Source organism: Ambystoma mexicanum, chromosome 9 (genome assembly GCF_040938575.1).
Source record: "Ambystoma mexicanum isolate Mex_15411 chromosome 9, UKY_AmexF1_1, whole genome shotgun sequence".
NCBI lineage: Eukaryota > Metazoa > Chordata > Amphibia > Caudata > Ambystomatidae > Ambystoma > Ambystoma mexicanum.
This window is the reverse complement of record NC_090931.1, coordinates 632,501,565-632,529,359: the sequence shown is the minus strand read 5'-3', so window position 1 is coordinate 632,529,359 and position 27,795 is coordinate 632,501,565. Positions and strand designations below refer to the sequence as shown.

General features: G+C 43.5%; 1 protein-coding gene across 1 annotated transcript in view; it reads right to left on the bottom strand.

The window, feature by feature from the left end:
* The window catches only part of RSKR (ribosomal protein S6 kinase related), a 296,387-nt gene that overhangs the window by 113,587 nt on the left and 155,005 nt on the right, over nucleotides 1-27,795 (bottom strand). The window contains exons 6-8 of the mRNA XM_069615335.1: nucleotides 16,841-16,948; nucleotides 16,216-16,256; nucleotides 13,879-13,906 (exon numbers count right to left, since the gene is read on the bottom strand). Coding sequence (XP_069471436.1) covers nucleotides 13,879-13,906; nucleotides 16,216-16,256; nucleotides 16,841-16,948 — 177 coding nt within the window. The remainder of the gene's footprint in view (nucleotides 1-13,878; nucleotides 13,907-16,215; nucleotides 16,257-16,840; nucleotides 16,949-27,795) is intronic.

Genomic DNA, 27,795 nt, shown 5'->3' with positions numbered 1-27,795 from the left:
TCCGTGTCTGCAGCGATTAACAAATCGTCAATGTATTGCAACAACACACAGTCTGCCGGTAATTCTAACATGTCTAGCTGTTCTTTCAATGCTCTACTGTATATGCTCAGACTTTCAGTATAGCCTTGTGGAATGCGTGTGAATGTGAATGATCGTCCTCCTAAAGTGAAAGCGAATAAATACCTGCTTTCTTTGTGTACTGGAATGCTAAAGAAAGCGTTCTTCAAATCGATAACACTAAAGTATTCTGCCGATGCGGGGATCATTGTCAATATCGTAGTGACATCTTTCTTGTACACCGGAAGAATGGGGCGGTTACATACACTGCCTGTAATTTCTTCAATCACTCCCAATTTTACCAAATCAGAAACAGTACTTTTCAATCCTTTCTCCCCTTCTGCTGAAATTTAATAATGTGGAATACGTGGTAACGTCACTCCTTCTTTCAAAACAATTTTCACTGGCTCTATTTTCAAGCATCCCACATCATTGTCATTCATGGCCCAAATACAAGTTGGCACCTCACTCAATTCCCCTGTTAAAGGTTTCGTCACAAATTCTGAAGTCGGCCCACTCTGAGGAGGAATAGTCAAAAATACCCCATCTGATGTGCAGTGAATAACCGCGCTTAGCTTTTTCAATAGATTCAACCCTACGAGATTTTCCCCACAATTCTCTGTCAAAAGAAATGGACAATATTCAGTAAAAAGCCCTATTGTCACTGCTACTGATTTGGACTCGGGATTTATTACTGGGGTGCCTGCGAACCCTACAGAGATATTTTGTCGCCCTGACAGAGGTATATCCGGAACCAGATGATGGTTTATCGAGCACTTCTGTGCCCCCGTATCTACGAGGAATCTATGCTCTTCATTCCCGACTTTCATTTCTACGTAGGGTCCTTTCTGATTCACGGGAATAGATACTGGTTCCGACCCCTGTCCTGGGCCGCCCTATTGGGGTAACAACACATCATCCGAGGTGTAGTCACTACTATTACTATAGTATGCACCTGTCTGGGTATCAAAAATATTCCCGCCTCTTCCTACGTTTCCACTTTGTTTGGCCTGATGATTTTTTGAGTAAAAGCATTTTGATCCGGCGCTTGGCCCTGATTTTGTGCACCATTCCTTTGAGTATTCTGGTGTCGCTGCATATAGTTTCTATTATGGCCATTTTTTCCTGGATGCCCACTGTGCTGTCTTCTCTGACCATATCCGCCTCTATTTTGCAAGTGTAGACATTGTGCCCGCCAGTGTCCTTCCTCTCTACAATACGCACATTGGTTTAAACTCAAAGGCCCTCCATGCATATTTAAATTGCCCCTGCTCTGCACATTTCCCCTTCCCTGTTATGTCCTGCTACCTGCTGGAGTAACACTCTCACTATTTTTCGCAGGGCTTCTTTTCTTATTTGCAAAGGATACTTATTACATATCTCATTTATTTCACCCACAGAAATCCTTGGGCTTGACATCCATCTCATTGTTTCCCGCATACACACTCGCAGTCTTTGCCTATCACCTATCTGTCCCGGTGGTGGCAAGGATTTCTGCATATAAAACCCTGTCGCTTTCTTCCTACTTCTCTCAATATCTTTTCTCCTGTACCCTGGTGTGGCAAGTATTTCAGAATATTCTTCATCTAGTTCATTCTTTAATTCAAACAGTCGCTTCACATGCTCTTCTATTTCCTCATCTCTCCCTCTACAACGGGCCAATGCATTCAAATCCAACAATCGCTGAGGTGGTAAATTCCCAACTAACTTTTTCCGTTGCGCCGACAAATATTCCCCCATGCATTCCAACAATACCTGTTTTTCGTTGCTCTTCCTGAAGTCATGTATTGACGCTAACGTGGCCGTCCCATCATTCTCATCTATGTACATTTCCGCTTGCTCTTGCAGCTCACGCTTTCTCTCCTTGCTAATCGCGCTGCGGGTCACTCTCACACACTCGCTTTGTTCTAATTCGCTGATGGGGGGGCGCAGTCGGAACAGGAATACCCCCTTGAGCAGAAGGTGTGGAAGGGGCAGTGGGCATGGGAGAGATCTGCTGGGGCTGTGATGGTTGCGAAACACTCGGGGCTGGCTGACTAGAGGGCGGTACAATTACTAACGCTGCCTGCGATTGTATTGGATTTGTGACTGGCTGAGCAATATGAGGGGGGTTCGGTGGCGGCTACTGACGTGGTCTTCTTAGTTTCACTTCTCTGGCCTTGTTTTGTCTCGGTTAGTATTTTGTTTATTAATTCATCTGATGAATGTAACTCTCTTTGTGGATATATTTTTTCAATATTCAACTGGTCACGTCTATTTGCTTTTCTCAAACTATTGCTCCACTCCTCCTCCTTTTCCTCCGCTTTCTCTGCTTTTGACTTATGCCTGCGCGCATGTTTCTCTCTACTTCTAAATAGGAGCATAGCTTCCCTCCTCCAGTCCCTAAGGATATCAAGTGCCACAGGGCGTGCCTTTCTGTTTATCAGAACCTTTTCCAGGTTATCTATCCGGTCCATCTCAAAACTCCCATTTCTCGGCCACTGAAGATCCTCCTGCTTTCTGGTTTGCTTATGCCAAATCTCGCAAAACATTATCGCTCCCACACCATACTTCACAGAAATATCATAAACCGGCGTTCCCCCCTGAGGCGCAACCTGGCCAGTTTACAAAGATTGTTCGCCGCAGCGGGAAAAACCTGCTAAGGTGGACAATACCCCAGGCATGTTTTAACCTTACCCTTGGCTAATCAAACTTACTCTGGGTGTTTGATTTTACAAAATCAACTCTCAACCAATATCAGGGTCACTTGCGAATCGGGGCACGACTCACCTGATTAGTCAATTTGTCTTTTCAAGACACAATTCGTCCGTATACTGACGCAACCAATGACATCGTGTCTACGGATCTCGGCTCTGCCTCGTTTCGGGACCCTTGTCCCCTTGTTCGCTGGCCAGGCACGTCGATCAGGGATCAGCTGTGTGCAGATCTGCAAACGAGTCTCATCACTTTCGCAGGGTGCCCCGGACACCTCTTGATCCCAGCTCGATCGCTCCCGTCCCCGCCGTTCTTGTTGCCTTCATCAATTTGCAACGTACACGATGAAACAAGTGGGGGAGGGTCCCTATTCGGGCGCCATCTTGAAGGTGCTCCTGAGGGACCCTCGAATGTGGAAACAAGGCACAATCCCCACACACGAACTGATACGCTAGACACGAGGATGTATTCTCAAAATCTAGGGTTTATTGCAAAACAAATAGTCTCTGTTGGCCAAATGGTCCCACACCCCCTCGATGTGTGTCTGACAGACCTCGGGGGATGCAAGAGAGCGAACATCGTACATCAGTTACATATATACAAAATGAGCCTCTTACAATCAGCAATGACACATTTGATGCCGCCCCTAACTTCATTCTCTTTGAATCAGAAACGATGATTGACCATAGTGACGAATTTGACACCTCAGGCCGCTACATTTAGCAACAGTTTGCAATCTCAAATTTGCAGACACCATTCTTTATTTAATAGAACACAGCGCTTCTGTTTTCATGGACAAGCTGCGCGTAGGGGAATGGCACATTCCAGGTTTTGCTATCTCCTGGTTTCTATTCGCGCTCTGGAGGTCAACTTGCTCTCCGGGCCTCGCGGGGCCCATGAAAGGGGGGCCGTAAAAGAGAACATAATTCAACCCTTTTACTAATAGTTTCGTACATTGCTATTCTTTTAGGGAGACTCGCTGGCATTCGTGTACTGATGAGAATGCCTTGCTCCCTGCTTCCAAGGATATATGAAGTAGGAAAATGGGCCTTTCTGTCTGGCTCTTCGCGCAATGTTTCAACATGTCTTTAATAACCTTGGACCCTTGAAGCGGAATAATATCTACAGCAAAGCAGTTTTACATGAGGCAAAGAGGTGATGTTAAAGAGAAACATAGAGAAAACAAAATGGTGATTCTGGTTATCTTAAAATGGCCGCACTCTAGTTGAACAAATAGCTACGTAATAAGTAATGAGCAAATATATTTTATATACCTTAAATGAGGCGGTTGGTCTTCGGCCAACCAATTATCATGTATTTCTTTCCGCTGTAGGGGTGTTTAGTTTTCCTAGACTGACAGGCAAACATTTTCATGCAACTAATATGCCAAGTTTGATTCCATCCAAAAATATAATTGGTATTGCTCTTACAAACTCATCTAATATATCAGAATCTCCTCATTTGGTACGAATATCAGAAGGTCTATATGCAACCTCGCCCGTATACGATACTTCCTCTTTTGCTATCACAATGGATTCTTCCATTGATGAAAACCCTCTAGATGCCAAAGCACTGACCATGCTGAAAGCTATTCTCTCTATTTTATTTTTATTTATTTATTTAAACATTTATAAAGCACACCAAACCCTTCGGCATCAGGGCGCTGTTACATACATGTTACTCTTAGTGCTTGGGTTACAGTTATGGCATAGCTGCACCTCATGGTATGGGGGCTATGGCCGAAGTACAAGTGAACGTGTTACATTCAGGATTACAGGTACAATGTGAGCCAAATCCAGTAGTTACATGTAGGTTAAATGCTGGTGCAGTGCAAGCTGCAGAGTATCGAATCCGGTAGTTGCAAGTAGGTTAAATGCAAGAGCAGCACAGGCTGCAAGGTGTCAAATCTGGGAGTTGCAAGTAGGTTAAATGCAAGAGCAGCACAGGCTGCAAGTTGTCAAATCTGGTAGTTGCAAGTAGGTTAAATGCAAGTGTCAAATCCGGTAGTTACACATAGGTTAAAGGCAGGAGCATTGCAGGCTGCAAAGTGTCGAATTGGGTAGTTGCAAGTAGGTTAAATGCAAGTGTCAAATCCGGTAGTTACACATAGGTTAAAGGCAGGAGCATTGCAGGCTGCAAAGTGTCGAATTCGGTAGTTGCAAGTAGGTTAAATGCAAGTGTCAAATCCGGTAGTTACACATAGGTTAAAGGAAGGAGCATTGCAGGCTGCAATGTGTCGAATTCGGTAGTTGCAAGTAGGTAAAATGCAAGTGACAAATCCGGTAGTTACACATAGGTTAAAAGCAGGAGCAGCGCAGGCTGCAAAAGTGTTGGATCCGGTAGTTGCAAGTAGATTAAATGCAAGTGACAAATCCGGTAGTTACACATAGGTTAAAAGCAAGTGCAGCGGCAAACCCTCAGGCATCAAGGCGCTAGTTACAACAAATGCATGGAGAACAGTCTTAGGGTGCAAAGTGAGAAAAACAAGTTACAAAATGGATTGGTGTATGGCGGGCGCAAGATGGCATAGCCAAATCTCATGGAGCCGAGGCTGATGACATGTGCAGGTGGTCAGACAGATCAGGTTACGGCAGAGCTGGCATAGCTGCACCTATAGTATTGTGGGCTACAACAAAGGAAGACAAGGTATGAGAGGGAAAGGGGGGAGCGGTGGGGCAGGAAGGGTGGAATAAACCGCAAGGCTATCAGGCATATAGACAGCAGTCACACTCCAGTGGGGGGAATGCATCGCTTGTAATACGAGTACAATAGACCAAATGATCAGGGAACACATATGATCAGCGAGGTGAGGAAGAGAGACTGTTGATTTGGGAGTAGACGGAATTCAGGACGTTTGCTGTGTCGCGATACAAAGTCAGTGACAGGAAGCAGTAAGTAGAGTCTGACATGAAGAGCAGTGATAGGGGTGTGAATAGAGGGAGGGGGAACAGACCTTCTTACCTTAGGCACCCGCAGCAGTGGGACCCTGCGGCGATGTGAAGAATAAAGAGGTGCATCAGTCAAAGACAATAGGTGTGGCAAGGATTGGCGCCGGGCTGCCGGAGAGCCCGAGATAGCCCCAGACAGGAATCAAGCCTTATAAGGGGGCCTTCGAAGGGGGACGCCGGCAAGCCTTCCATCTAGAATCAGAGAACTGTTTTGAAAAGCCATAGAGCCTCCAGGAGTGGTAGACCGTTGTTGCATGTAACAACTAATACAGAGACTATCAGATATTAAAATTAGGTCTCACTAAGTTGGTAAATGTGGTATTGACAGCACAACCACATGATTTAAGCAAATGAACAAATGATTTAAGAACGTCTGAAGGAAGTGAGATTGTTAACTGGGTTAGTCGCACTGAGGACTTGGAAGAAACAATGCAATCTGAATCCAGTATGCTTGCGTCACAACGGAGATAAAGGGAAAACCGCTTGTAGTTAAGAATGGAACTGTGGTTGTTGAAGAAGAGAATAGCCTGGTGGTGAATAGCCTTGAACAGATTCCATCAACCAAGGAGGGCCCTTCAAGAAGGCAATCTAAAAAACAGAGAAGAGCTGAACTTAGACGTCAGCGTGTTAATAAAAATAAAACAGGAGGAACCAAGAATGAGCGTACATTGGAATCTCCGCCAGACTTGCATTTAGTTAAGGAAACACAATAGCCTGTATTAACGGATACATAGAATCGATTCCAAATTCTGTCTGTGGATACTCCTGGTCCTACCCAAAATCAAATTACAGAAATGGCTCAAAAGGGAATGTTAAATGCTTGGCTATCCAATGAGAGACCGAATTTACCATCGGAGAAAGCGAAGGTTGCACCACGTTACCCCGACAATGCCGCAGCAGAGTCCAAAATGCCAGAAGCTTCATTTCAAAGTGTGGCATGTTATAAAATTAGAATACATGAAGTGCTAGCTTTTGATAATGGTGCACTTTTAAGTCGTAAACGTGTTCTAGAGATACTGCACAGCATCTCAAAATTACATCTTATCTCAACCAAAGATCTTTTATAGATAGAACTTCCATTTAGTAATAATGATGCAAACTGGGCCATTGTACATTTTGTTTCGCCAATAATAGTAGAACTTGTAATGGACAATGGTGATGACATTCTTAGCGCAGGCTATGACTTTCAGCGCATACAGGAACTATGCCCAAATATGAAATCAGCAAGAGGAGAATGGGTGACAAAGGGTCAAGAAAGTACTCAAAATAATGATCTGGAGGGTATTATGGGTAAACTGGCACTGGCCACTGGCCCAAATATCAAAACAAAAATCTTCCAAAAACCCACGGATGTCAATAGCTGCCTACATCATGCGAGCCATCACCTGAAATACTTGAAAGACAACCTACCCTACAGCCAGCTCTTACGAGTTAAAAGGATAACCTCAGAGACCAATACATTACAGGATGAATATGACACCATGAGAATAAATTTCTAGATAGAGGATTTCCTCCAGAAACCATCAACAAAGCTATCACATGGACTGAAGCTCAGGACAGAAATGCACTCCTACAAGGTCATCATAAGACTGAAGACACAAATCTAATACACACACTCAAATACTCAGGCCAGAGTTTCCAAATAAAAAGAATTATTCACAAAAATTGGGAATTAATCAAATCTGTCAACACTCTATCACATCTATTTCCAGATCCACCAATGATGGCTTATAAACGTGGAAAGAACTTCAGAGACCAACTAATCAGAGCTGAAAGAATGAAACCAACATCGCAGAGGACACTAAGCAAACCAAAAGCTGGCACTTTTGCCTGCTTACATTGTCAACATTTTAACAATCTGATTAAAGGCGACCATATCTGCCATCCACAGACAGACAAAAAGATTTTTTTAAAGAACTTTGCGACATGTGATACGAAAAATGTTATTTATGCGATACGCTGCCCCTGCAGTAAATATTATGTTGAGAAGACAAACAGAAGCGCCAAAGACAGATGGATGGAACACAAATCATGTATCAGGACAGAAAATATTAACTCACCTGTATTCAGACACTTTCGAGATATGAGACATAATGTTTCCCAAATGAGACTAGCAATACTGGAAGCCATATGTCCATTCAGCCGGGAAGGTAACTTACCCAAACTGCTTGCGCAAAGGGAACTATTTTGGATTAACAAACTGGATGCGATGACCCCTCTGGGTCTAAATGAAGAATATTACTTAGGACCATTCTTGTAGCCATACACTCACATTTTATGAGGACATTTAAGTGCCATTTATCACCACCTGTTCTTTTTCTCTATGTTCTTATGATTCCTATGTAAAAGTTCTAATTTGTGTAAATGTAACCCTTACATGGTTGTTTGAAACACCTGTTGAAATCTCTACAAGATTGTACACCCATCTGTTTTGGGATAGACGATTATTGAATATGACTACCCTGCTATGTAACAAAAATGTGGACTTGATTCCATGACTCAAATCTTACAGCAACACTTATGCTCTTTATAAATCTCTACTACTAGAACTCAACCTAGACCAACTCACAGACCTCTTTACTTCGACTCAGTATAGTCAGGATATACTAGCCTCTTCCGGACTGGCAGGCTACCCATCTCTTTCGACAATCACACTTTGTTCTTCCAATAGAACTATTTTTTCTTTTTGTACTGTTATTCTGCCTTCGAGCGTAACCTATGGAAATGCCTTTTAATTGATCAACATGTTCATCTTATGGAACAACATGCTACATACCTTTAACTGTATTCTGGTTTTCCTTCCAGAGTACTTTGGCTTTCACCTTTCTTACTTGCCATTCATCCCCCATCTCTTGTTTAACAATAAAGCACATGCTAAGCCGGCTCATTACTTAATTTTATCCCTTACAAATTCGGAAGCACGCAAGTGACGTCACTAGTATGTACGTCACTCATGAATGCGTGGGTATTAGCTACTGTGAATGTCAACCACTTTTATCCTGATACTACAACATTATCTTTTGAATAATTGCCACTTGGGTGATTTATAACCTATTCTTCTGTATTTATAATACTTACCTCGATCGTGGCGCTGCTCGCGCAAGTGATGTCATTGTCATGGACGCTGCTCGCAAATGCGCAAGTGACGTCATACGACCCTATTTCCATATATAATCGAAGCCGCGGCAGATGCGGTCGGAAAGCTGTGCTTCCTGGCCGCATCTCTGCTGCTGATCAAGCCCGAACCTCCCAACAAGTAAGTTCTTAAGCATGGGCAACCTCTCTATACCCATTTTCACCTGTTTTTCTGCTTCTAATGCACACATCCTCCCCTAGGAGATTGGAGTCAGCTTTATATAAATATGCCAACATGATGGTTATGATGTCACTTCTAAAATGAAACAACTTGGGAACCTTAACCCCCCCTGTTGCAAAGCTTCTTCTTCAGACCCTTAGAAGAAGGGTGAGTTCTTCTTTGATTTTTGATTTTTTCTTCCAAAAATCTAATAGTTAGGTAGTTTCACACACTAGATATCCATAATAGCTTATGGCTAGGTAGTTTTATACACCACATCTTATTAGAGTGAAGTGTTGCTGTCTATGTATAGCGCAAGCCGCCATTTTGTTAACAAAACCCAGCCAAGACTGGGATTATAAAACCCTTTTTTTCATGCCTATAAATGTCTGATTTCAAGATTACTCACATCTAAGTACCATCAGGCATCCAAGGACAGAAGGGACATGTTGTCTATCTCAGATTAGTCTTTTTGACTATAAAGAAAAAAGCTATTGATCGTAATTATTTGTGTTTTTAAAAAAAACTTTATTGGGATAAAAATGTGTTATTTTTCTGAAAATTAGTAAGACATCTGATTAATTTGCTTTTCATATATGTTCTTTATAGATGCTCGTGAAAATTTATGTGAAACCTAAGCCGCTGATGAAGAGAATATGAATCTCGAAACGCGTTGGGCCAACAGAAAAAAACAATAAAAAGGAGAACAACATTTTATTCTCTAAAGAAAACGATCTATTGAATTTCTTTATGAATCACTGCTAATTTGAATTTTGAATCATAAGAGACATTCATTTTGTATTAAAACTTTGATTAACTCATTTAGGCTTACTGCCTTCTAGAAAGTGTGCAGGGGGCGCAGCTTTCCATAATTTGGAATTCTTTTGTTCTCCCTAGTTGGAATAATAACCATCAAATCTGAAGTACCCTTGGGCATATGCAAATCTAAAGTACCCTTGGGCAATATGTTATTGATTAATGTATATAATCCTCCGGGAAATAGGATGACTATGAAAATGATCTCCTATGTGGAACAAATCTTGAGTGAATGGTTACTAATTAATCCAGGAGACACATTCCTTGTAATGGGCAACCTCAACTTCCAAAGGTATTCCTTCAGACCATCAAACTCAGAAAAGGACAGTTGTGTTTGTTTTAAGAAAAATGTACATGAAGTTGTGATTTTAAATATAGAACTCGATGAGGCCTATAGCCATGGAAATACTAATACATGGGAAGACTATTTCCAGCCGGAATATTCTACAAATGTACTTAGACACCAACCTGAACAATCCAAGGTCATTTACATGGACTAATGGCCAATATTACTCTTGGATTAATTATGTTCTGATCCAGGAGGACTTTTTTAAAAACATTGAAAATGTTGATCTCATCATGAATACTCTCAGTGACGATAGTGCGAGTCAATTGAAAATATCGGCTTTTTTGGTTGAGACCTTGGCATATTTACAATGCTGCCAATCGCATCATTTTGTCAAATAAAAATATAGATAAATTTAATAGAGAAGCTAAAAAGATAATGGGCCTCATTACGAGTCCAGCGGTAACCGAGGCGGTAAAACCGCCTGGTTACCGCCGGACTCGTATTACCATTCTGCCTCCGTGACTCCCAAAAATATCAGGGCATTACGACCCTGGTGTCCCGGGAATTCCGGAGGCGGAATTCGGTAAATCCCTATTCCCCTTGAGTCCCAGAGGACTCAAGGGGAATGGGGAAGTGGAAACACTGGCACCATCTCGTGATGGTGCTGGTGTTTCCACGCCCGCCTGCAGGCGGGCAGTGTTAAACCAGCCAGGTCAGACCTGGCCTGAACATCACCTCCCGCCTGCAGGTGTTGCGATCGGGCGGTCTGGAATTAACAGTGGCGGCGGGTTTACCGGCACTGTTATTTCCGGACTGCCTGACCTGTAATGAGGCCCAATAACTTACTTCTCTCAAACTGGTAAATAGGACCTTGGTGAATATTATGACCAAATCGGAATTATTTTCGATGCGATCTGCTAAAATACAAAAAAAAGTAACCATGATAGAACCAGACCTGAAACTATCGATGATATGGCAATAGCATTGAAAAAGAAGGATTCAGAAGCAATGTGTCTATTATTAAGAAAAAAAGAATTCCCTAATAACGTTACCAAAATGGCTTTAACTAAACTAAAGACAGACTATAGAAACTGGATTCAACCGCATAAGCAATCTATATCCTCAGCTAAGTGGCAATTAATGTATAATGCATTGCGCCATACTGATTCTTGTAGATTTTGGACAATTTACAATCGACATACTTCGGTACTTGTAAACAAAAATGATATCAACCAAATTAGGGAAAAATATGTAATAGAATTATATTTTCATAGTACACCTTCCAAGGTAACCAATATAAGATCAAACCAACTATATTTAGGTGATGGGTTTCAATTGACGCAGAAGAAATAGAATTATGTATAAATAAGCTGAAAGGTTCTAGAGACCGGACAAAGTGGCGATTATACTATACAAAGCGATTCCCAGTGGATGTTCTATAGTTATAGAAAACATCTTTAACCCAAATACTAAGCACAGGATACATACCAATTTCCTGCAAAAAATCAATTATTGTACCAGTTCACAAAAAGGGGCCTAGTTCACAACCCAAAAATGATCGCCTATTGGCAATGGTCGATTCCCTATCTAAAATCTTTTTGGTAGTTTGTCTTAAAAATAATTAATAATTGGATTTGTATCAATAATATATTGAAAAAACAACAAATGGGATTTAAACAGGGAATGAACACATTAGCTAACCTATGGTGTTTAACAGATCTAATTTGATCAGCACAGTCCAAAAAAGAAAAAACCTTATATGTTTGTTTCATAGATCACACCAAAGCATTCGACACTGTAGATAGAAATAGGCTATGGCAGAAATTACAGTGTTGGGGAATGGACCCTACTACACTACATTTTATAATGGAATTATATTCTGAAACAACTGTCCAGGTAAGAGTAAACCTACACAGTGAAATGGGGGATCCCATCCCTACAAATTACGGCCTTAAGCAGAGATGTACCCTGACCCTGTACTCCTCAATTTATATGCATCAGCTCTAGATGATTAATTAAATAATTGCGGACATTTCCCCGCCATGCCACCAAAATAGGCGATCAATCCATTAGTTGATTGTCCTTTGCGGATAATACAGTCGTTCTAGAACGTACTCCCATAGGGCTACAACAAAGTCTGAAGGCTCTTCATGACTATTCAAAGCAAAATGGATTACATATTAATCTGGGAAAAAAGATAGTTATGGTTATCAATGGTATGATAGATATTAGATTGAAACATTTTGTGTGGAAAATTGATGGAACTACCATTGAAACCGTAAATCGTGACGTGCACCTTTGCCTGCTGATCTATGATACATATAACTTTAAACTGATGGCCATCGATATTGTAAACAAGGTGACAAACTTTTCATGCAACCAAATCCTTCATATTTTACAATGGTGGGTTGTCGAAGGAAGGACTTCTTAAAATCTTTAATGTATGTATTGTTCCTGGTGCACTTTATGGTTTAGACATATTCCAATATAACAAACTTGATTGGCTTATGGTATTAGAAGGTAAGCTCTGGCGTAACATTCTTGGCATTTTCCCCATGTACACCAGTCGAGGTCCATTGCAATGAACTGGGACTTACAACTATGTTGACCCGTTGTAAAATCTGACTTAGTATATAATATGTACAAATCCTTGAACTAAGTGAAAAGAGCAATGTCATATTTGGTCTCTTTAGAAAAGAGCTGGATTTGGAAGTCCCTAGTAGGGTATTGGAAAAATTCCTAACGGATATAAGAAAATTCCATATAAACATAGGGTTCATAGCTGAGTCTACAGCCAACATAGGGCTGGGCATAAAGCAGATAAATAAAAAGCTATTGAATGGGATAGAATCAATAGTCTTGCCCATTTGTATACTAAATCTTCATATTAAATGTATACTACTCAAGGATTTCCAAGGGAAATCCCCTTTGATTATATCACTAAACTGCGGGATACCAGAGAGCAACGCTTCATTATGAGGATTTGGTTCGGCCGATTGCCCACTTTGGAAAGGTGTGGAGGCTGGATGAATACTCCATACGACGAAAGACTCTGTTGCATCTGTAACAAAGATATCAAATCTGCATGCCACCTACTAACTTCATGCCCTGACCTAATAGGAATATACACCAAGGGTTATAGTAATTTGGTTATGGACTTAAAAAGTGTGCTAAGAAACCAGGTTTGGGCCCATCTGTTTTTTGGAACTACTCTGATGTTAAACTATGCAGCATGTTATATCCGGCAATTGAGCTCACATACTTACTTTATCACTACTGTATGGTCACTGAGAGGAACCTATCTCTGGGTCCACCCATGGGCTGCTTCTAACCTACAGCTTGGATTTCCTCACTTCCCCCATGGTTGTAGCACTATCCCCATGAGATGGATCTGTTGCCAGCCATAACTCCCCGTAAATCTGTACAACACCATCCAAAGTTTGAGAAAACATTATGTTTCTATTGTTTCCAGGGATTGTATGGTAATTTTCAGGAAAATTAGGAAGACAAAAAACATTTCTCCCATAGTCACTTTCTTATACCTAACAACAAGGCTTAACATTGTTGACTAACATAACTTTGTATAACAGAGCACCATAGCATAGCATTCCATAACCGCATATATAAATACATACCATCTGTTTACATATTGAGAAAATAAGTACAATTCGGATACAACTAGGCCACACTACACTGGGTTGTATATTGTATGTCCAGGACATTGCTGATCTGTGGACACTGAAAGGCACTCTGCCTTGCTTGTGTGCATCATCACTTACCTCTCTCATCCAGCAGTATGTTCTCCATCTGAAAAGGAAAAGAGAACACAAAGATATTATCCTACCACAAATTGTCTATGCGCCTGTAACTGTTCTTAAACCTATGTGGCGCAGAGCTCTATCCCTAAATCACTAAATACAGATTGCGTCCACAGCTCTCACAAATCCCCATCCATTCTTTACTTCAGCTTCTGCCCCCATCTTCATCTCCACTTTCACCTCCCAAACCCCTACCTATTATGACAGCTCTGATTTGACATTGTGGCGGGTTAGAAGGAGAAGTCGGCACACGTTAAGGACATTTTGTCTGATGTTTAATAAAATTATAAGGAAGGGGCCTAGCTTTCCCTGCTTGTAGAGGGTATTCCTGCCTATCTAAATACACTGAAGGTGCTTATTGGTCATTAGGAAGTCCCAAATGAATATGTCCACTGTCAAAATTAACTCAAACTGACCCTGCCACTATATTAACTAACTTAAATAATACCAATAGTATGCCTCTCTTCTCCTGGTTGCATCTTATGGAAATGGCTCTTCTTTTTTCCAAGGTGTCCTTAGTATGGTCTCTTTGAATAGTCTCTTGATACCTCCTTCATAAGCTCTTGCTTTTCCTTCACAATATCCTTAGGTTTTATTCCCTCTTTAGGTACAGGATTTTGACAGTTTTCCTTCATACACTCTCTTCCACTCTGATCTAACCTTGTAGGCCTTTCTGAGTTTGGTAACCATTGCTTCCTTAATTTGGGTATACCTTGTTCCAGTTTGACCTTTCCTCTCTCTTGGTGTTTTTCACTCGGATTAACTCTTCTGTTATTATGTTCAGAAGATATTTAGATATTTTTGTGTCCCATTCATAATCACAGAATGCTATCTCTGGTTTTCTCAGTTCTTTACTTTTTAGTCCATGGGGCTTGTTGCCCTCTTTCACTGGTATTCAGGTCCAATATTGAATTACTTCTCTTTCAGGCTTATGCGTTAATCTCTTTTTTGTAATTTCACAGTTCGAAATTAAACAAGCTTATATTCGATACCTTGTCTGTTTCCCTCTTCTGCACATGCTCAGGGCCTCTTCTTCGACGTCTGCTTGATTGCTCCTCGGTATCGCCAGCTTCCCGTTCTCAGTCTTCTGTCTCACTGCTGCTGGATATGGGTGCGGGCACTCAGGAGCTTCATACACTCCCCAAAGAGATAGGTTTGCTGCAGTTCATCCGGCCCTCTGCCCACCGAGATGTCCTGGCCACAGCACCACTGAATTTAGGATTACCTATTGCTGCTTTGCAATGGCTTCTCCGTTCTTGCAAATGCTGGGCCTCAAGCATTTCCCACTGGCTTTCTATGCTTTCTTAAAAGTCGTGGGCTCCGCAATTCTCCTCTGCTCCACCTCTCCCAAACATGATGTCAGGGAGCTTCCCCTCCTTACAGTACTCTCTCTCTCAGCCTCTCCAAAGTGTGATGCTGTCAGGGGGCTTTCTCTGCTTCTGATTCTCTCTCACTCTTGTCACTCTACTCGTCTCAGTTAAATATACGTCCCTACTTAAAAGAGACAGATTCTTTTTCTCTTGCAGGATAGGTTGTTTTAGTATTGCCTTCAGCCAAACACCCAGCTCTTACAGTATTCTTCATTGCAGGTTGCTGCTAACATGGATGGTCTTGGGAATTCCTCACAGGAATGGGAGTCCTTGTCCCCTAAGGGGAGTCTCTGCCAGTGCAGGGCAGGTTCACCTCCACAGCCTCAAAAAGGGAGCCCCCCCTTGGGTAGAAGGGACGAATACCCTCGATTTGTCACACCATCCAGCCTCTATACCACCGTAATTCAGGCTCCCTACTGTCAAAGCCACATCTGTTTTGGAACAAATATATTTCTCCTTCTTACCTTCATATTCTTCTCTTCAACATCCCCTTTCTCCATCCTTACCTACTACTACTTTAACACCCCTCTTCTACTGCCAGATATTCACACCTACTCCAGATTCCATTCCATTTACCATCACATTATTCCTAGCATGAGATTTCTCATGTCTCCACATTTCACTGTCTCCACCTGCCAGGACACTACCATCTTTTTTAGCTCAACATCCCTTCACTCCCTTCACATCTGCTGCAATCTCCACACCTCCTAGATGGACGCTCTTCCCTCTACATCCCTCCTTCTGTAACATTCTCCTTTCCATCTCTACATCCTTTAAATTCACAACCAATTCTTCACTCAACATTCCTCCTCACCGCCCTATCGCTTCACCCACTAACTCTACACCCAATTCTTGCCTCCACATCCCTTCTTCTGTTACATCCCACCCTCCATCCACATAACTCTCTCTAACTTCATATACCACCTACCTTCACATCACGGTGCACAATCCCCAAGTCATGGAGGTAACCTAGGACGAAGGGTTAACTGGTGAGCATATTGCTGATAAAAAAAGATAATTAAAGAATAAACCATCATTCCCAAACACGGAACTGACTCATGGCCAGAAAAGGCATCAACCGCAGACTCAAGCTGGCACAAAGCTCACCCAAAGACGCCGCTAGCACCAGACTCGGGGCTCCCAGAAGGTATATCAAACAAAGGCCAAAGAGCACATTATTATTGCAGACGCGGGGTGCCTCCGAGATAACCCACAGACCATACAGACGCTAACTCAGAGTTATTAAAGAGCAACCAGGTACACCACTGAGCACCATTATTGTATCATGTCAGTTGCAGGGGGATTCCAAAGATTGAATGCTCAAACTATTAAGGTTATCTTGTTTTATCAAACAGGGCAACTGCACTGATGAATTGTAGGATATTCAAAAAAACGGACAACACTGGCCTGTTGGACCAGGCAAGGCCACGGCTGCTTAACAGTAGTATTTGCAGGCACTTTCGCTTGAATGGTAGTTGCGCTAAAAGATGCCCCAGTAAAGGGACGTGCAAAAAAACAAACAAATGTGTGTGTAAAACAGATCAGATACATACTCAGCACAGAAACCAGCTCAGCTGCAAACTGGCGCACAGGCTCTTCTTCAAATCGCCCAATGCGCTTCCACAACATATAGAGATCGCCGAAGCTGCAGTAGGAGCACACTGCCAGGGGAGAAACACAAGAACAAGCATCAGAGATTGCAAGCCACTTCAGGCCATAATCAGAACAGTCAAAGATTCTCAAGGGAACATTAGGAGCATGGATGACCATAAAGGATCAATCAAACATTCTTAGGGGGACAGCACAACCTTGGAGCAGCATGGTAGCCAAGAAGCACAAAGAAGGGCTGAAGAAAGAATTAAGGGAAATAGAAGGATAAGGAAGAAGTAAAAAAAAAGTAAATAGAGCTGCAGAGACAATGCAAACAGAGCACAGTCCATGAAAGTCTGCATGTGATACCTAGAACAGAGCATAGATCTACAAAATATGCATTCAATATTGTCAGGAAAAAATGGCACAATAGCAATGGGAGCGGGATCCCATTGAAAAGGCCTAGTTCCTATTTATTTGTTTAATATAAAAATGAGCTTCATTAAGAAACACTGTACGAAGGCCATTGTGACTGCTGAGTGTTTTCGAATCCTTTACAAACTCTTGATAAAGATTTAACGCATTAAACCAGCTTGTGGTGCGGAAGACGCTGAAAAGTGTAAAATGGGGCTTGTGCAAGTTATATACTGGAACCTTGTAGAACTGGGAGTATTCTGTCATTGTGTAGTAATGAAGTGTGTGAGAAACCAAAGGGTGTCTCATCTACTATTCCCCAGGGATCGATCTCTCTCAGGTGGTCAGGGCACAGCCGTGGCCTTTGCGGGAGGATCACCAGGGTGAGGAGTCTTCGGGGAGAGCGGTGAGGATGGTGAAACGTGATGTTCGCCCCTTTCCTGCACCCATGACCCGTCCTGTTTCATAGGAATCTCTGATGTCTCATCCCACAAACCTCTTTTCCACACAAACACTGGGCCGAGGAAGAGGGTGACAGAGTAACAAGGCTAACCCTTAAGCATCCCATTGACATGTCCCGCTATTCGGGTCAGGCAAAGTGAGGCACTTGATTTTAATCACCTACATCTGATACCCCTTAGCTCTCCCCATCTCCCCACATGGATAAAAGGTGGAACAGAGCCACACTCTGAGCAAGGTGGAACACGAGAAGCAGCAGAACTTCCGGGGCGAAGGCAAACCTACTGGAGCAGAGCGACAGATCGAGGGATGAGAATCAAGGGTAAAGAAACCCAGGAGCTCCCTGCAGGAGGTTGTTATGGAGAAGGCCCAATTCCAGACAGGAAGACTGCCGTGTGTTTCGAAAGCACCTACGACCCTCTCGGATGAACGACAGAGTTGGGGAGGCGAGGCCCAGCCTGTGGTAATAACCTTGACTCGTGAATTAAAAGACAAAGACAAGAAAGGAATGTACACGGCTGGTGAATTGCCGAGCGACATGAAAAATCGGTGTGTGTTAAGGGAAGAGTGGTTGCGAAAGTATATCGCACAATTGAAGGCGGCACGTGTGTGGATGAGACGCGAAGAAAGGGAGACCTGTGGTGAATTTGAAATGACTGATAACTGTGAAGCCAGTGATGATGAGTAGCAGAGTGGTCCGGCGAAAGGAAGTAGCCCACTCGAATGTCTCTGCGAAAGGTGAAATGTTTTATTATAAAACAATAAGTGGATGAACTTTAAAGAGCGTGATGATCAAGATTGACCCCGGCAAAAGGCGAAGTAGTGAGTGAAAATTGAACTCTTGCGCTTATGAGATTTTACTACAAAGGCCAAGAAACACTCGGGCAAATAACACAAGTGCGAGTTGAAGGGAAAGTCGAAGTGGTCCTATGGATGTCTATAGTAAAAGCCTCACACATTCGAAACTCTCTGACATCAGGAAAAGGTCAAAGCCCGACTGAGGGAGACCGGAAGTTAAGTGTGATAAGTTAGTGGCAGAGAACCCCTAACGAAAGGAGAATAAAGCTTGGGGAAGGGAACCCCCACAAGTGCTGTGAGTGAGAGGTCCGAGCCCAATCGAGGGAGGCCTATGTGAAAATTTGGTTGAACGGTGAAACCTTTTTGTTGAACTGTGAAAGAACTTTTGGAACACTCGAAAAGTGACTTTAACGTAGAAGGCCAGACAGACCACGATCCACGCTTTGAACTGCTTTGTTTTGAGAACCTGAGCCAGAGAGTATCATCCTGTCTACTGGGACCATCTTACTCCGTGCTGACAAACGTGGGGAGGAGAGCTGACTCAGCCACTTTGATTCTTTATATTCTAGCACTGTTTTTTCTTTGCATACATATTGCCCTTTGCACAATTTGGTACAAGAGATAGGTCAGTCATTAGGTTTTGTTAGTATGTCCATTTTGATTTGACAGAGACTGACTAGGACTGTGTTTTCTTTATTATTTGATGGTAGAGACTACTCCCATCTTAGCTATAGGGCAAAGTAGAATGTTTTCCAAACCCCGAGAATTCAATAAAGGTTTTACAAATTGTACCTTTTACGTCAGTGTCATACTTTAAATACCAAGGAAGATTACTAGCATAGTTTTATATTGAGAAAGAAGAATGCTGGAACTGGTGAACTAGGAACATATTGCTGTTGTTTAACAGCAGCAATAAAGCCTGATTTTCATATACATTTTCCCCTTCTATTATGGCACAGCGGACAGAAAAATTATGGTTTGGTGTTTTCCTAGAGCAATCCCAGTGGTCATGACAATCAAAATGTTCTATCCATGGAGGCCGCAAGCGGGTGCAGGCAAAATGGCTTCCGAAGCACAGAGCTCCGTCCCCTGCCCTGGTGATTTGTGGAGCTTTAACATAGTTGGAGCATTCGGGTCCCCCTTAAAGTAGGGTTCCCGAGCATTACAAGTAGTGCTGCTGCAAGGGTGCCGGGGCTGAACGGCTGGCACCCTGCAAATCGGTGACCTGGAGTCTGGGTAACTGAGGCCTGCACCAGGAGTGTTGTAAGCGGCTGGGTGGGAGAGGAGCGGAGCCGTTGGTTCGTGGCCATGCTTCCTTGCGGTTGTGGCGGAACCAAACCTGACAGGAGTTGACCAACTCCCCCGGTCGGGGAAGCTGCCCGCCACCACAGTATCAGTTAGGGGTCAAGGAACTATCCTCCCGGGGCTGTGTTCCACTGGCCGACTGGCGGTCTCGTCCACGGAGTAAAGTCGTAGCAGGGAGAGCACAGCATTGGCCAGAGTCAACCCCGCTGTCGGTGACCGGACCCGCTCCATGAAGTTAAAGCGGGAGATCCGGGCGACCCAGGGAAATAAAACCACCAGCAACGCAGAGGCCACATGGGAGCCCCGGATGAGGCAGGAGCTGCAGTGGGGATGGCATCCTCGATATAGCTGTCATCTTCAGGAGCACCGAAGGGGACCAGCCAATGAGTGATCATCGCAGGAATCCAGGTGGGTGAGGCAACGGTGAACTACCAGCACCCATGCACAGAGACCAGTGGATGGTGGAGGTCTCGAGTGCGACAGTGGGGCGACGTTGTGAAGCCAGCTGGGAGGACAGCCATAGTCTTCTGCTGGGGCTGAGGTGTTGGGCTGAGGACCCAAGGCTGGATGACAGGGGAGGAGCTGATTAACATGGTGGAGGCTTATTGAAAAGAGGTAACGTCGTGGTGGAAAGCAGTGGGAACTGGACAGTGCAGAGAGCAGTGTATACCACCGGGCGGAGATGCAGCAGAACCCTCTTGCGAGGCAGGAGCAGTGCAGTGGGGCACAGACAGTTTGCAAGAGTGTGGAGGGAACCCAGGTCGAATGCCTCAAGTAGGGGAAAGGCGGTGGGGAGTTAAAGTGGGGGAATACCAAGGAGGGGGTATGGGAAGCGGACCTCATGCAGTGGCTAATGCAGAAGGGGAGGGAAGGGTACCTACCGGGAGGCTGGAGGGATGCACAGCGATAGATAAAGAAGGGTTATAGCTGAGTTGAGAGTGGCCATGTTCAATGTACAAGGGCTTAACTCCCAGAACAAGAGCTTGTTAAGTAGCAACATGTTCAGTAAGCAGCGTCCTCTTTCTGCTGGAGACCCATTATAAGCAGGGGGCGGAATATGCAAAAAAAGTTAAAGACATCAGCAGGATTTACTTGGCTTCTCACAAGGATTGCAAGAAATAGGACGTGGGTATTTTAGTGGGGAGAACATTTCAAATGACAGAAGTCCAGTTCAAGAGGGGGTTCGGGAGACGGTTCTTGGGGATAAAGGGTTTCGATGAGGGAGTACAGATCACATTGGCCACACTGTACGCGCCCAACATAGGTCAGATGAGATTCTTACGACAGATTTTTGCGGTGTTGTATGGCAGGATAGAACGGGCCCCACTCCTGGGGGGGGATTTTAATCTAATGGCTAACGCAGTGCTGAATTGGTGGTCGGCAAAGGGGGGAGTCCTGAGGACGGAGAGTAAGGACGATATTGGTTTTTGAAAGCTCCTACTGAAAGATTAATAATATCAAGGCTCACTATCACATAATAGAAATACGCCAGTCACAAGGTCAAAGTTACAATAGTATTTATTAACACCCCACAATGTGTGCAAGCAGACAACGTGAGATGAGAGACTACCGAACATTCCACAAGTACACATATTTATACAAATTCTTCACAGCCTTGGACACATCGTCCAGCCCCTCTTCATATAACACATAACCTAGGGTTTGTGACCTAACTACATAACTAATTCATATTTAAACATAATTGCATATTTTGCTGTTTTCGATCAAATAATTCACATGTTTTCCAAATACAAGAAACAAGGTAGCATGCCTCATTTTACTCGCTTAGATTTGTCTACCATTTGTTCTTGAGTTTAAAGTCATTTAGTTCCAAGGAGAGAAAACAAGGATTTCTGCAGAGGAGCACATTCGGCTATTCATTATTCTACTTTACTGTGTGAACAGGAAAGGCAATATTGGGACAGAGGGCATCTAAATTACTGATTAGAACAGCTTTTGTTTAGCTTCAAGGTTCTTCAGTGCAGGATAAACAATCCACCTTAGCAGCTTAAACATTCTTATCTAAGTTAACACCATAAAGCAGCACAAAGTTCATCTTGCTCTGTTGAATCCGAAAACACAAGTTCTGAACATGGAACAGAAAGCAGAAGGTGATCAAAATGGTGGACGACTTAAAATGGCGGCGTAGTCAGCCTGTTTCAGGTTAATTCAATGCGATATTACAGTGTAATGCGAATGTGCTAAAACCAACATTTACTATCAGGCGGTATTATAGAAAATACATTTTCACAAATCCTCCTTTTGGCCTAAGCCAAGTGCATTATTCAAACATTAGCATCAACCTAAGAGCATGTATCATCCTCAGAACATCCTGAATCGCTATCCTCATAACCACTGATCGCCATGAATTCCTTCATGGTGACATCCTGCATTACCAAGGCATTAGTAACTTTTCCCGGCATATGTGTCCTAGGTTTTAGTTTACCAACCACTTGTGCACAGCTATACCCTATCATGGAAAGAATGACAGAAAGTCACTATATGCAACAACAACAAAACGGTACAATGCCAAGGATCACCATCAGAACTGCAAATATTTTCCAGCCCCGAGTTCGTAACAGGTCCCAGAACCATTTGCCAACACAGCAGTCTGTCTTATTCAAAATGGCTTGTGTGGCGTTCATAATCATCAAGAGGGTGTTGTTATGATAACCCCTCTATGTCGGAGGTCCCGAGAACAAAGAGTATGCGAATGCACATATGGTGGAGACATGATAGATAAACTTGCAGTCGGCAGTAGAGTATCAAGTGGATGCATACTTTCCAAATACCAAAATACGAGTGTCAATGTAACTACGATACAAGCTATTATTGTGATCAGTACCCATTTGGTCCTGGGGGACCATGGCCTTTGATGGACAGGTCTGTTGTCAGAAAAACAGTCAATGGGCCTCATTACAACTCACCCGGTATGGAAACAACGGTGGTGGTAAACCCACCGCCACCGTTGTTTCCATACCGGGTGATCACGACTCCTTCAGGCGGAGGTGTCAATCCCACCAGGTCTGACCTGGCGGGTTTAACACCGCCCGCCTGCAGGCGAACCTGGAAACACCGGCACTATCACGAGATGGTGCCGGTGTTTCCATGGTCCCCATTCCCATTGAGTCCTGTGGGAATGTGGATGTAAACCATTCTGCCTCCGGAATTCCCGGGTCACTGGGGTGGTAATGCCCTGGTAATTCCGGGAACCAGGGAGGCGGAATGGTAATACGAGTCCGGCGGTAACCGAGGCGGTTTTACCACCTCGGTTACCGCCGGACTCGAAATGAGGCCCAATGTCATCAGTACGAGCGGCCCCAAACACAGGCTTAGTTTCTCAGTGTCCGTCAAAAAGCCTCACTGTTAGGCTTTTTCTTTTCAGTTCATCCGTTGGTGGCACTTCACCATGTGGCCAATCTTGCTCGAAGGTAATTTTGCTTGTCCCTGCCTCTTATCGTATGTAGAAGAGGAATGACGAGGGATTGGCTCAACGTTGGTTTCTTGTGGTTGCAGAATCCTAGCCACACTTTCATATTCTATTACATTAACATAATGTCAAGCCCTAAATCTAAATCCTATTTCGTGGTTGCAGATTGTACCTTAAAACACCAGGTACAGAATGGTCAGCAAACAGTGCGCTGTCGCTCTCTGAAAAGGATGAAAAAGTGATGTTGGTCGATGGCGAAGAAGAAGCTGTAGTCTCCCCAGGCCCCACGGGCTCAGGAAGCAATTTTGTAGCACACTCTATCTGCTTGGTATTGATCAGAGCTGGCTCACTTGGAGCATTGGGATCATCAATTTCCTTCTCATCCCCTTTATCATACGGCAAAGGAAGAGGAGCTCTTTTCACATGCATCGTGTGAATCCAGTGTCACTTGCCCTTCACTCGTACAGCTGTTTGCGTAGCCAAAAGGATCTGGTAGGGCCCCTTCCAGCGAGGTGCAAGACAGGTGCCCCTCTCAAAATTTTTCACCAAGACCCACTCGCCGGGTCGGAGACCTGGACCCAAATATTTTATAGGGAGGGCTTCTCGTACCTGATGGTGAATCAAACGCAAGTTTTGAGTCAACTGATCACAATTATCAGACAAAAGTGGATACTCATTGTCCCTTAATCCTTTTGGTCTTGGTGCATTCCTTACATTGGGTGGTCTCCCCATGACAATCTCATAGGGGGAGAGCCCTGTCTTTGACTGTGCTGTCATCCGCATCGATAGCAAGCTTATTGGTAAAGCGTCAGGCCATTTTAGATTACTGTGTGCACATACTTTAGCAGGTTTATTCTTCAAAATAACTACCCTTTGGTGTTGGTGTTCCCTTTCTCATGTTATGGTGTAAACATATGCAACTTTGAACCAAGCGTTCAGCAGCTTTCTGGATATTTCCATTATGCCAGACGGGATCTAACTGTTGACAAATCTTTTTAGCACATACATGAGCCATGGTGACTATAGCACTGACATAGGCGTTGGACAGTATCTATCTGTTTCTCATTGTCCACCCAACAACCCTCATCATCTAGACCCGCTGGACCCTCAGCCCATTGTTTGATTTCTTCTGGAGTAGCTTCAGCCCAAATCTCTTTTACACTGCTAATCCCTTCCTCCATCATGCAAGTATCAGTAACCCATCTTGCTGAATCAAGCACATACATTTTCGAGTGCAAATCAGTAGCAGTCTGTTTGGCTATTCTGTCAGCAAAAGCGTTTCCTTTTCCTACCTCGTCCGTCACTTTCTTGTGTTCGGGGCACTTCATTGTTGATAGCTGTCTAGGAAGCGCAAGTGCTGATAGCAACCAGACTATCAGAGTGCCATGCAAATGCATACTGGCTATCTGTGTATATGTTTACACTAAGGCCTACAGAAATGACACAAGCTCTAGTTAATGCAATATTCTCTGCAGCTTGCGCAGAATTGTGCAGAATTAGTTTGCTCTCTACAACAGTGTTTAGCGTGGTTATCGCATAAGCAGTGGTGGATGTACCATCCGGTAGCTTAAAACAGGAGCCATCACAAAATAGCTCCCCTTGCAGACTCTTTAAGGGTGTATCAGTTAAATAAATTCTGCCCTTGGTTTCTTGTTCTGTAACATAAAGGCAATCATGGGGCATCTTGTTACTGCAGTCTGTCTCTTGTGGAGAAGGCAATATTTCAGCCGGATTCAATGAACAACATCTCTTAATTTGGATATGCGGAGCTATTAGAATCAGCTCGTACCTTGTTAGTCGAGCTGATGTGAGATGTTGAGTCTGGGTTCTGCTTAATAGAACATCTCTGGAGTGGGGTACCATCATGGTTAAAGAGTGACCTAAAACCATACCCTCACTTTCCCGCTGGTGGTATGAGTGCACATTTTCGGCAGATTTCCCCGCAGCTCAGAGCTTGGGCGAAATCCGCCGAAGTCCTGATTTGGTGGACCCTTAAATCCAGTGGTAATAGCGCTACCGCTGGATTTAAGTGTTACCGCCAAAGTCGTGATGAGGCCCTATGTTATTTGGCAACAACAGTATCAGCTCTGGCGGCTTCTCGCCAGCTTTCCTTTCCCCATCTGCCCATACCAAAGCATCCCATGTATCACCAATCACCGCCTGATCATCTACAGTTCTAATTTGCTTCCATAAGTCAGCAGGAAGGATCACGGGAAACAACAAATCTATATTGCTCAATTGTAAAAACAGACAAATGCAAGACAGATTATATTTCTTTGTAAAATCCTGCTGGATTCTTCCTAATGTCTGGAACTGATTGCTTAATGGTATTCACTTCCTGACTAAAAAACGGGACATGGATAAACTGTGAGATATAATGTGCTGCAATAGTGGTGGCAGTTGTTCCTGCTCCGGCGTCAGTAGGAATCTCTACTTTTGGAACAAATGTCGTAGCAACCTCTTTCATTGGAAATTGTTAAGAAGGCAAATCTGAACGTCTATTAATCAGTAAGGCCAAATCAAGTGACAAAGACATCAATGCAGTATCGGGTGAGAATGCTCTTTTATAAATAACCATTAAATCTGCGGGACATCATACCTTTTTCTTCATACATTCATCCTGTAAATACTCAACCATCACCTGTAACACTTTCCTTTGCATTGGCGGAGCATACTGACTAAACGTGTCATGCACTTCAATGGGAGAAATTGAAACATCCGAAATCCGTCTAAGAGCGTCTCTTGTGCAAATGTGCATTTCTTCGCTCATCGGTTTCAATGGAGGAAGAAATCGCTTCTGCACATTTGAAGCCTGCCATCCATTTTCATCCATTTCATCTTTCTGTAACCGGTCTAGCTCCCTTTTAAACTCAAATACCTTCACTACATGCTCATTTACTTTCGCTGCTGTGTCGATTGAGCGGGCAAGGACATTCAAATCCTTCAAACCCTGTGGGACATTCATGTCTGTCAAATAACTCCATATATCAACTAAATATGTTCCCATCTATTCTATCAAAATATTCTGTTCAGGAATACACTCTTGGTCAGAAATCGCAACCAAAGCTGCCGATTCATCACCCTCTTCTATGTACTTATCAGCTCACGTATACAATTCTTTATTTCTGTCTTTAGTTATTGTGCTACAGGTCACTATTCTTGAATCAGGTCCTGCCCCTTCAACCACTACAGGTGGAGCAGAACCACCTGGGAAAGAGAGTTCATACAAACCTTGTTCAGTAGGCGGCAGAGAAAATACTGCTGCCGCTGCAGACGGAACTATGGGAATAGCAACTGGTGGCCCGGGTGCAGGTGCAGGAAGAGGAACAAGAACGGGAGGAAGAGGAACAAGAACGGGTGGAGGCACATAAGGAGGCGGTGCAGTCGAATCAGTTCCACGCTCATTTAATAATTTATTAATTAACTAGTCTGATGCATGCAGATCCTGAAAGGGATATATATTTTGCATTTCTAGTTGGAAAACCCTATCCATACCTCTAATGGATTCTGACTGTTTCTGCTGATCATACAACAATGCTTTCTCAGCATTTGTCATGTGCCTACGCACATGCTTTTCTCTACTTTTGAGTCACTGCATAGCTCTCTTTCTCCAATCTCTAACAGCATCAAATACTGCAGGCTTAGCCTTTTTCTCAACAATACAGATTCCAAATTCTCTAGGTGGGCAATTTCAAAACTACCATAATCTGGCCACTGAAGCTTGGGAACATGTCTGGTCTGTCTGTGCCAAATAGCATTAAATACGATAGCTCCCAGGCTGTACTTACAGTACATTTGATAAGCCGGCGACCCTTTGAATGGCGCCGGTTCGCCATGTTTCAAAGAATGTCTTTCCCTGCGTAAAAATACTGCGAAGCAGGAGGACAAATTCCCAGGCATAGTTAAATCACAATCTTACCTGGCGACATTTGTATTTGCAAACACAACACTTACAACCAAACAAATATCAGGACTATTATGAATCGGGGCACGACTCTACTTATTTCAACCAACAAAGGTCCAAACGGACATCAATCGTCGTGGCTGGCGCTTTCGTCAAACAAGCCTCGACATCGGGACCCCATCGTGATGCCCTCTAAACGCTGCCCACTGTCCAGGGATCGGGCGTGCAGTACTGCGGAGAAATCCCGTCTCACTTTGCAGGGTGCCCCGTCACTCTCCGATCCCGGTCTGGTGGCCTTGTCTTCGTCCAAGCGATGTGCCATCTATCCTGAGGGTCCCTATTCGGGTGCCATCTGAAAGTTTAAAAATATCAAGGCTTACTACCACATAATAGAAATATGCCAGTCACGAGGTCAAAGTTACAATTTTATTTATTAGCAAGTGGCCACTTGATTCTCAACACCCCACAATGTGTGCAAGCAGACACCGTGAGATGAGAGACTACTGAACATTCCACAAGTACACATATTTATACAAATTCTTCACAGCCTTGGACACATCGTCCAGCCCCTCTTCATATAATACATAACCTAGAGTTTGAGACCTAAC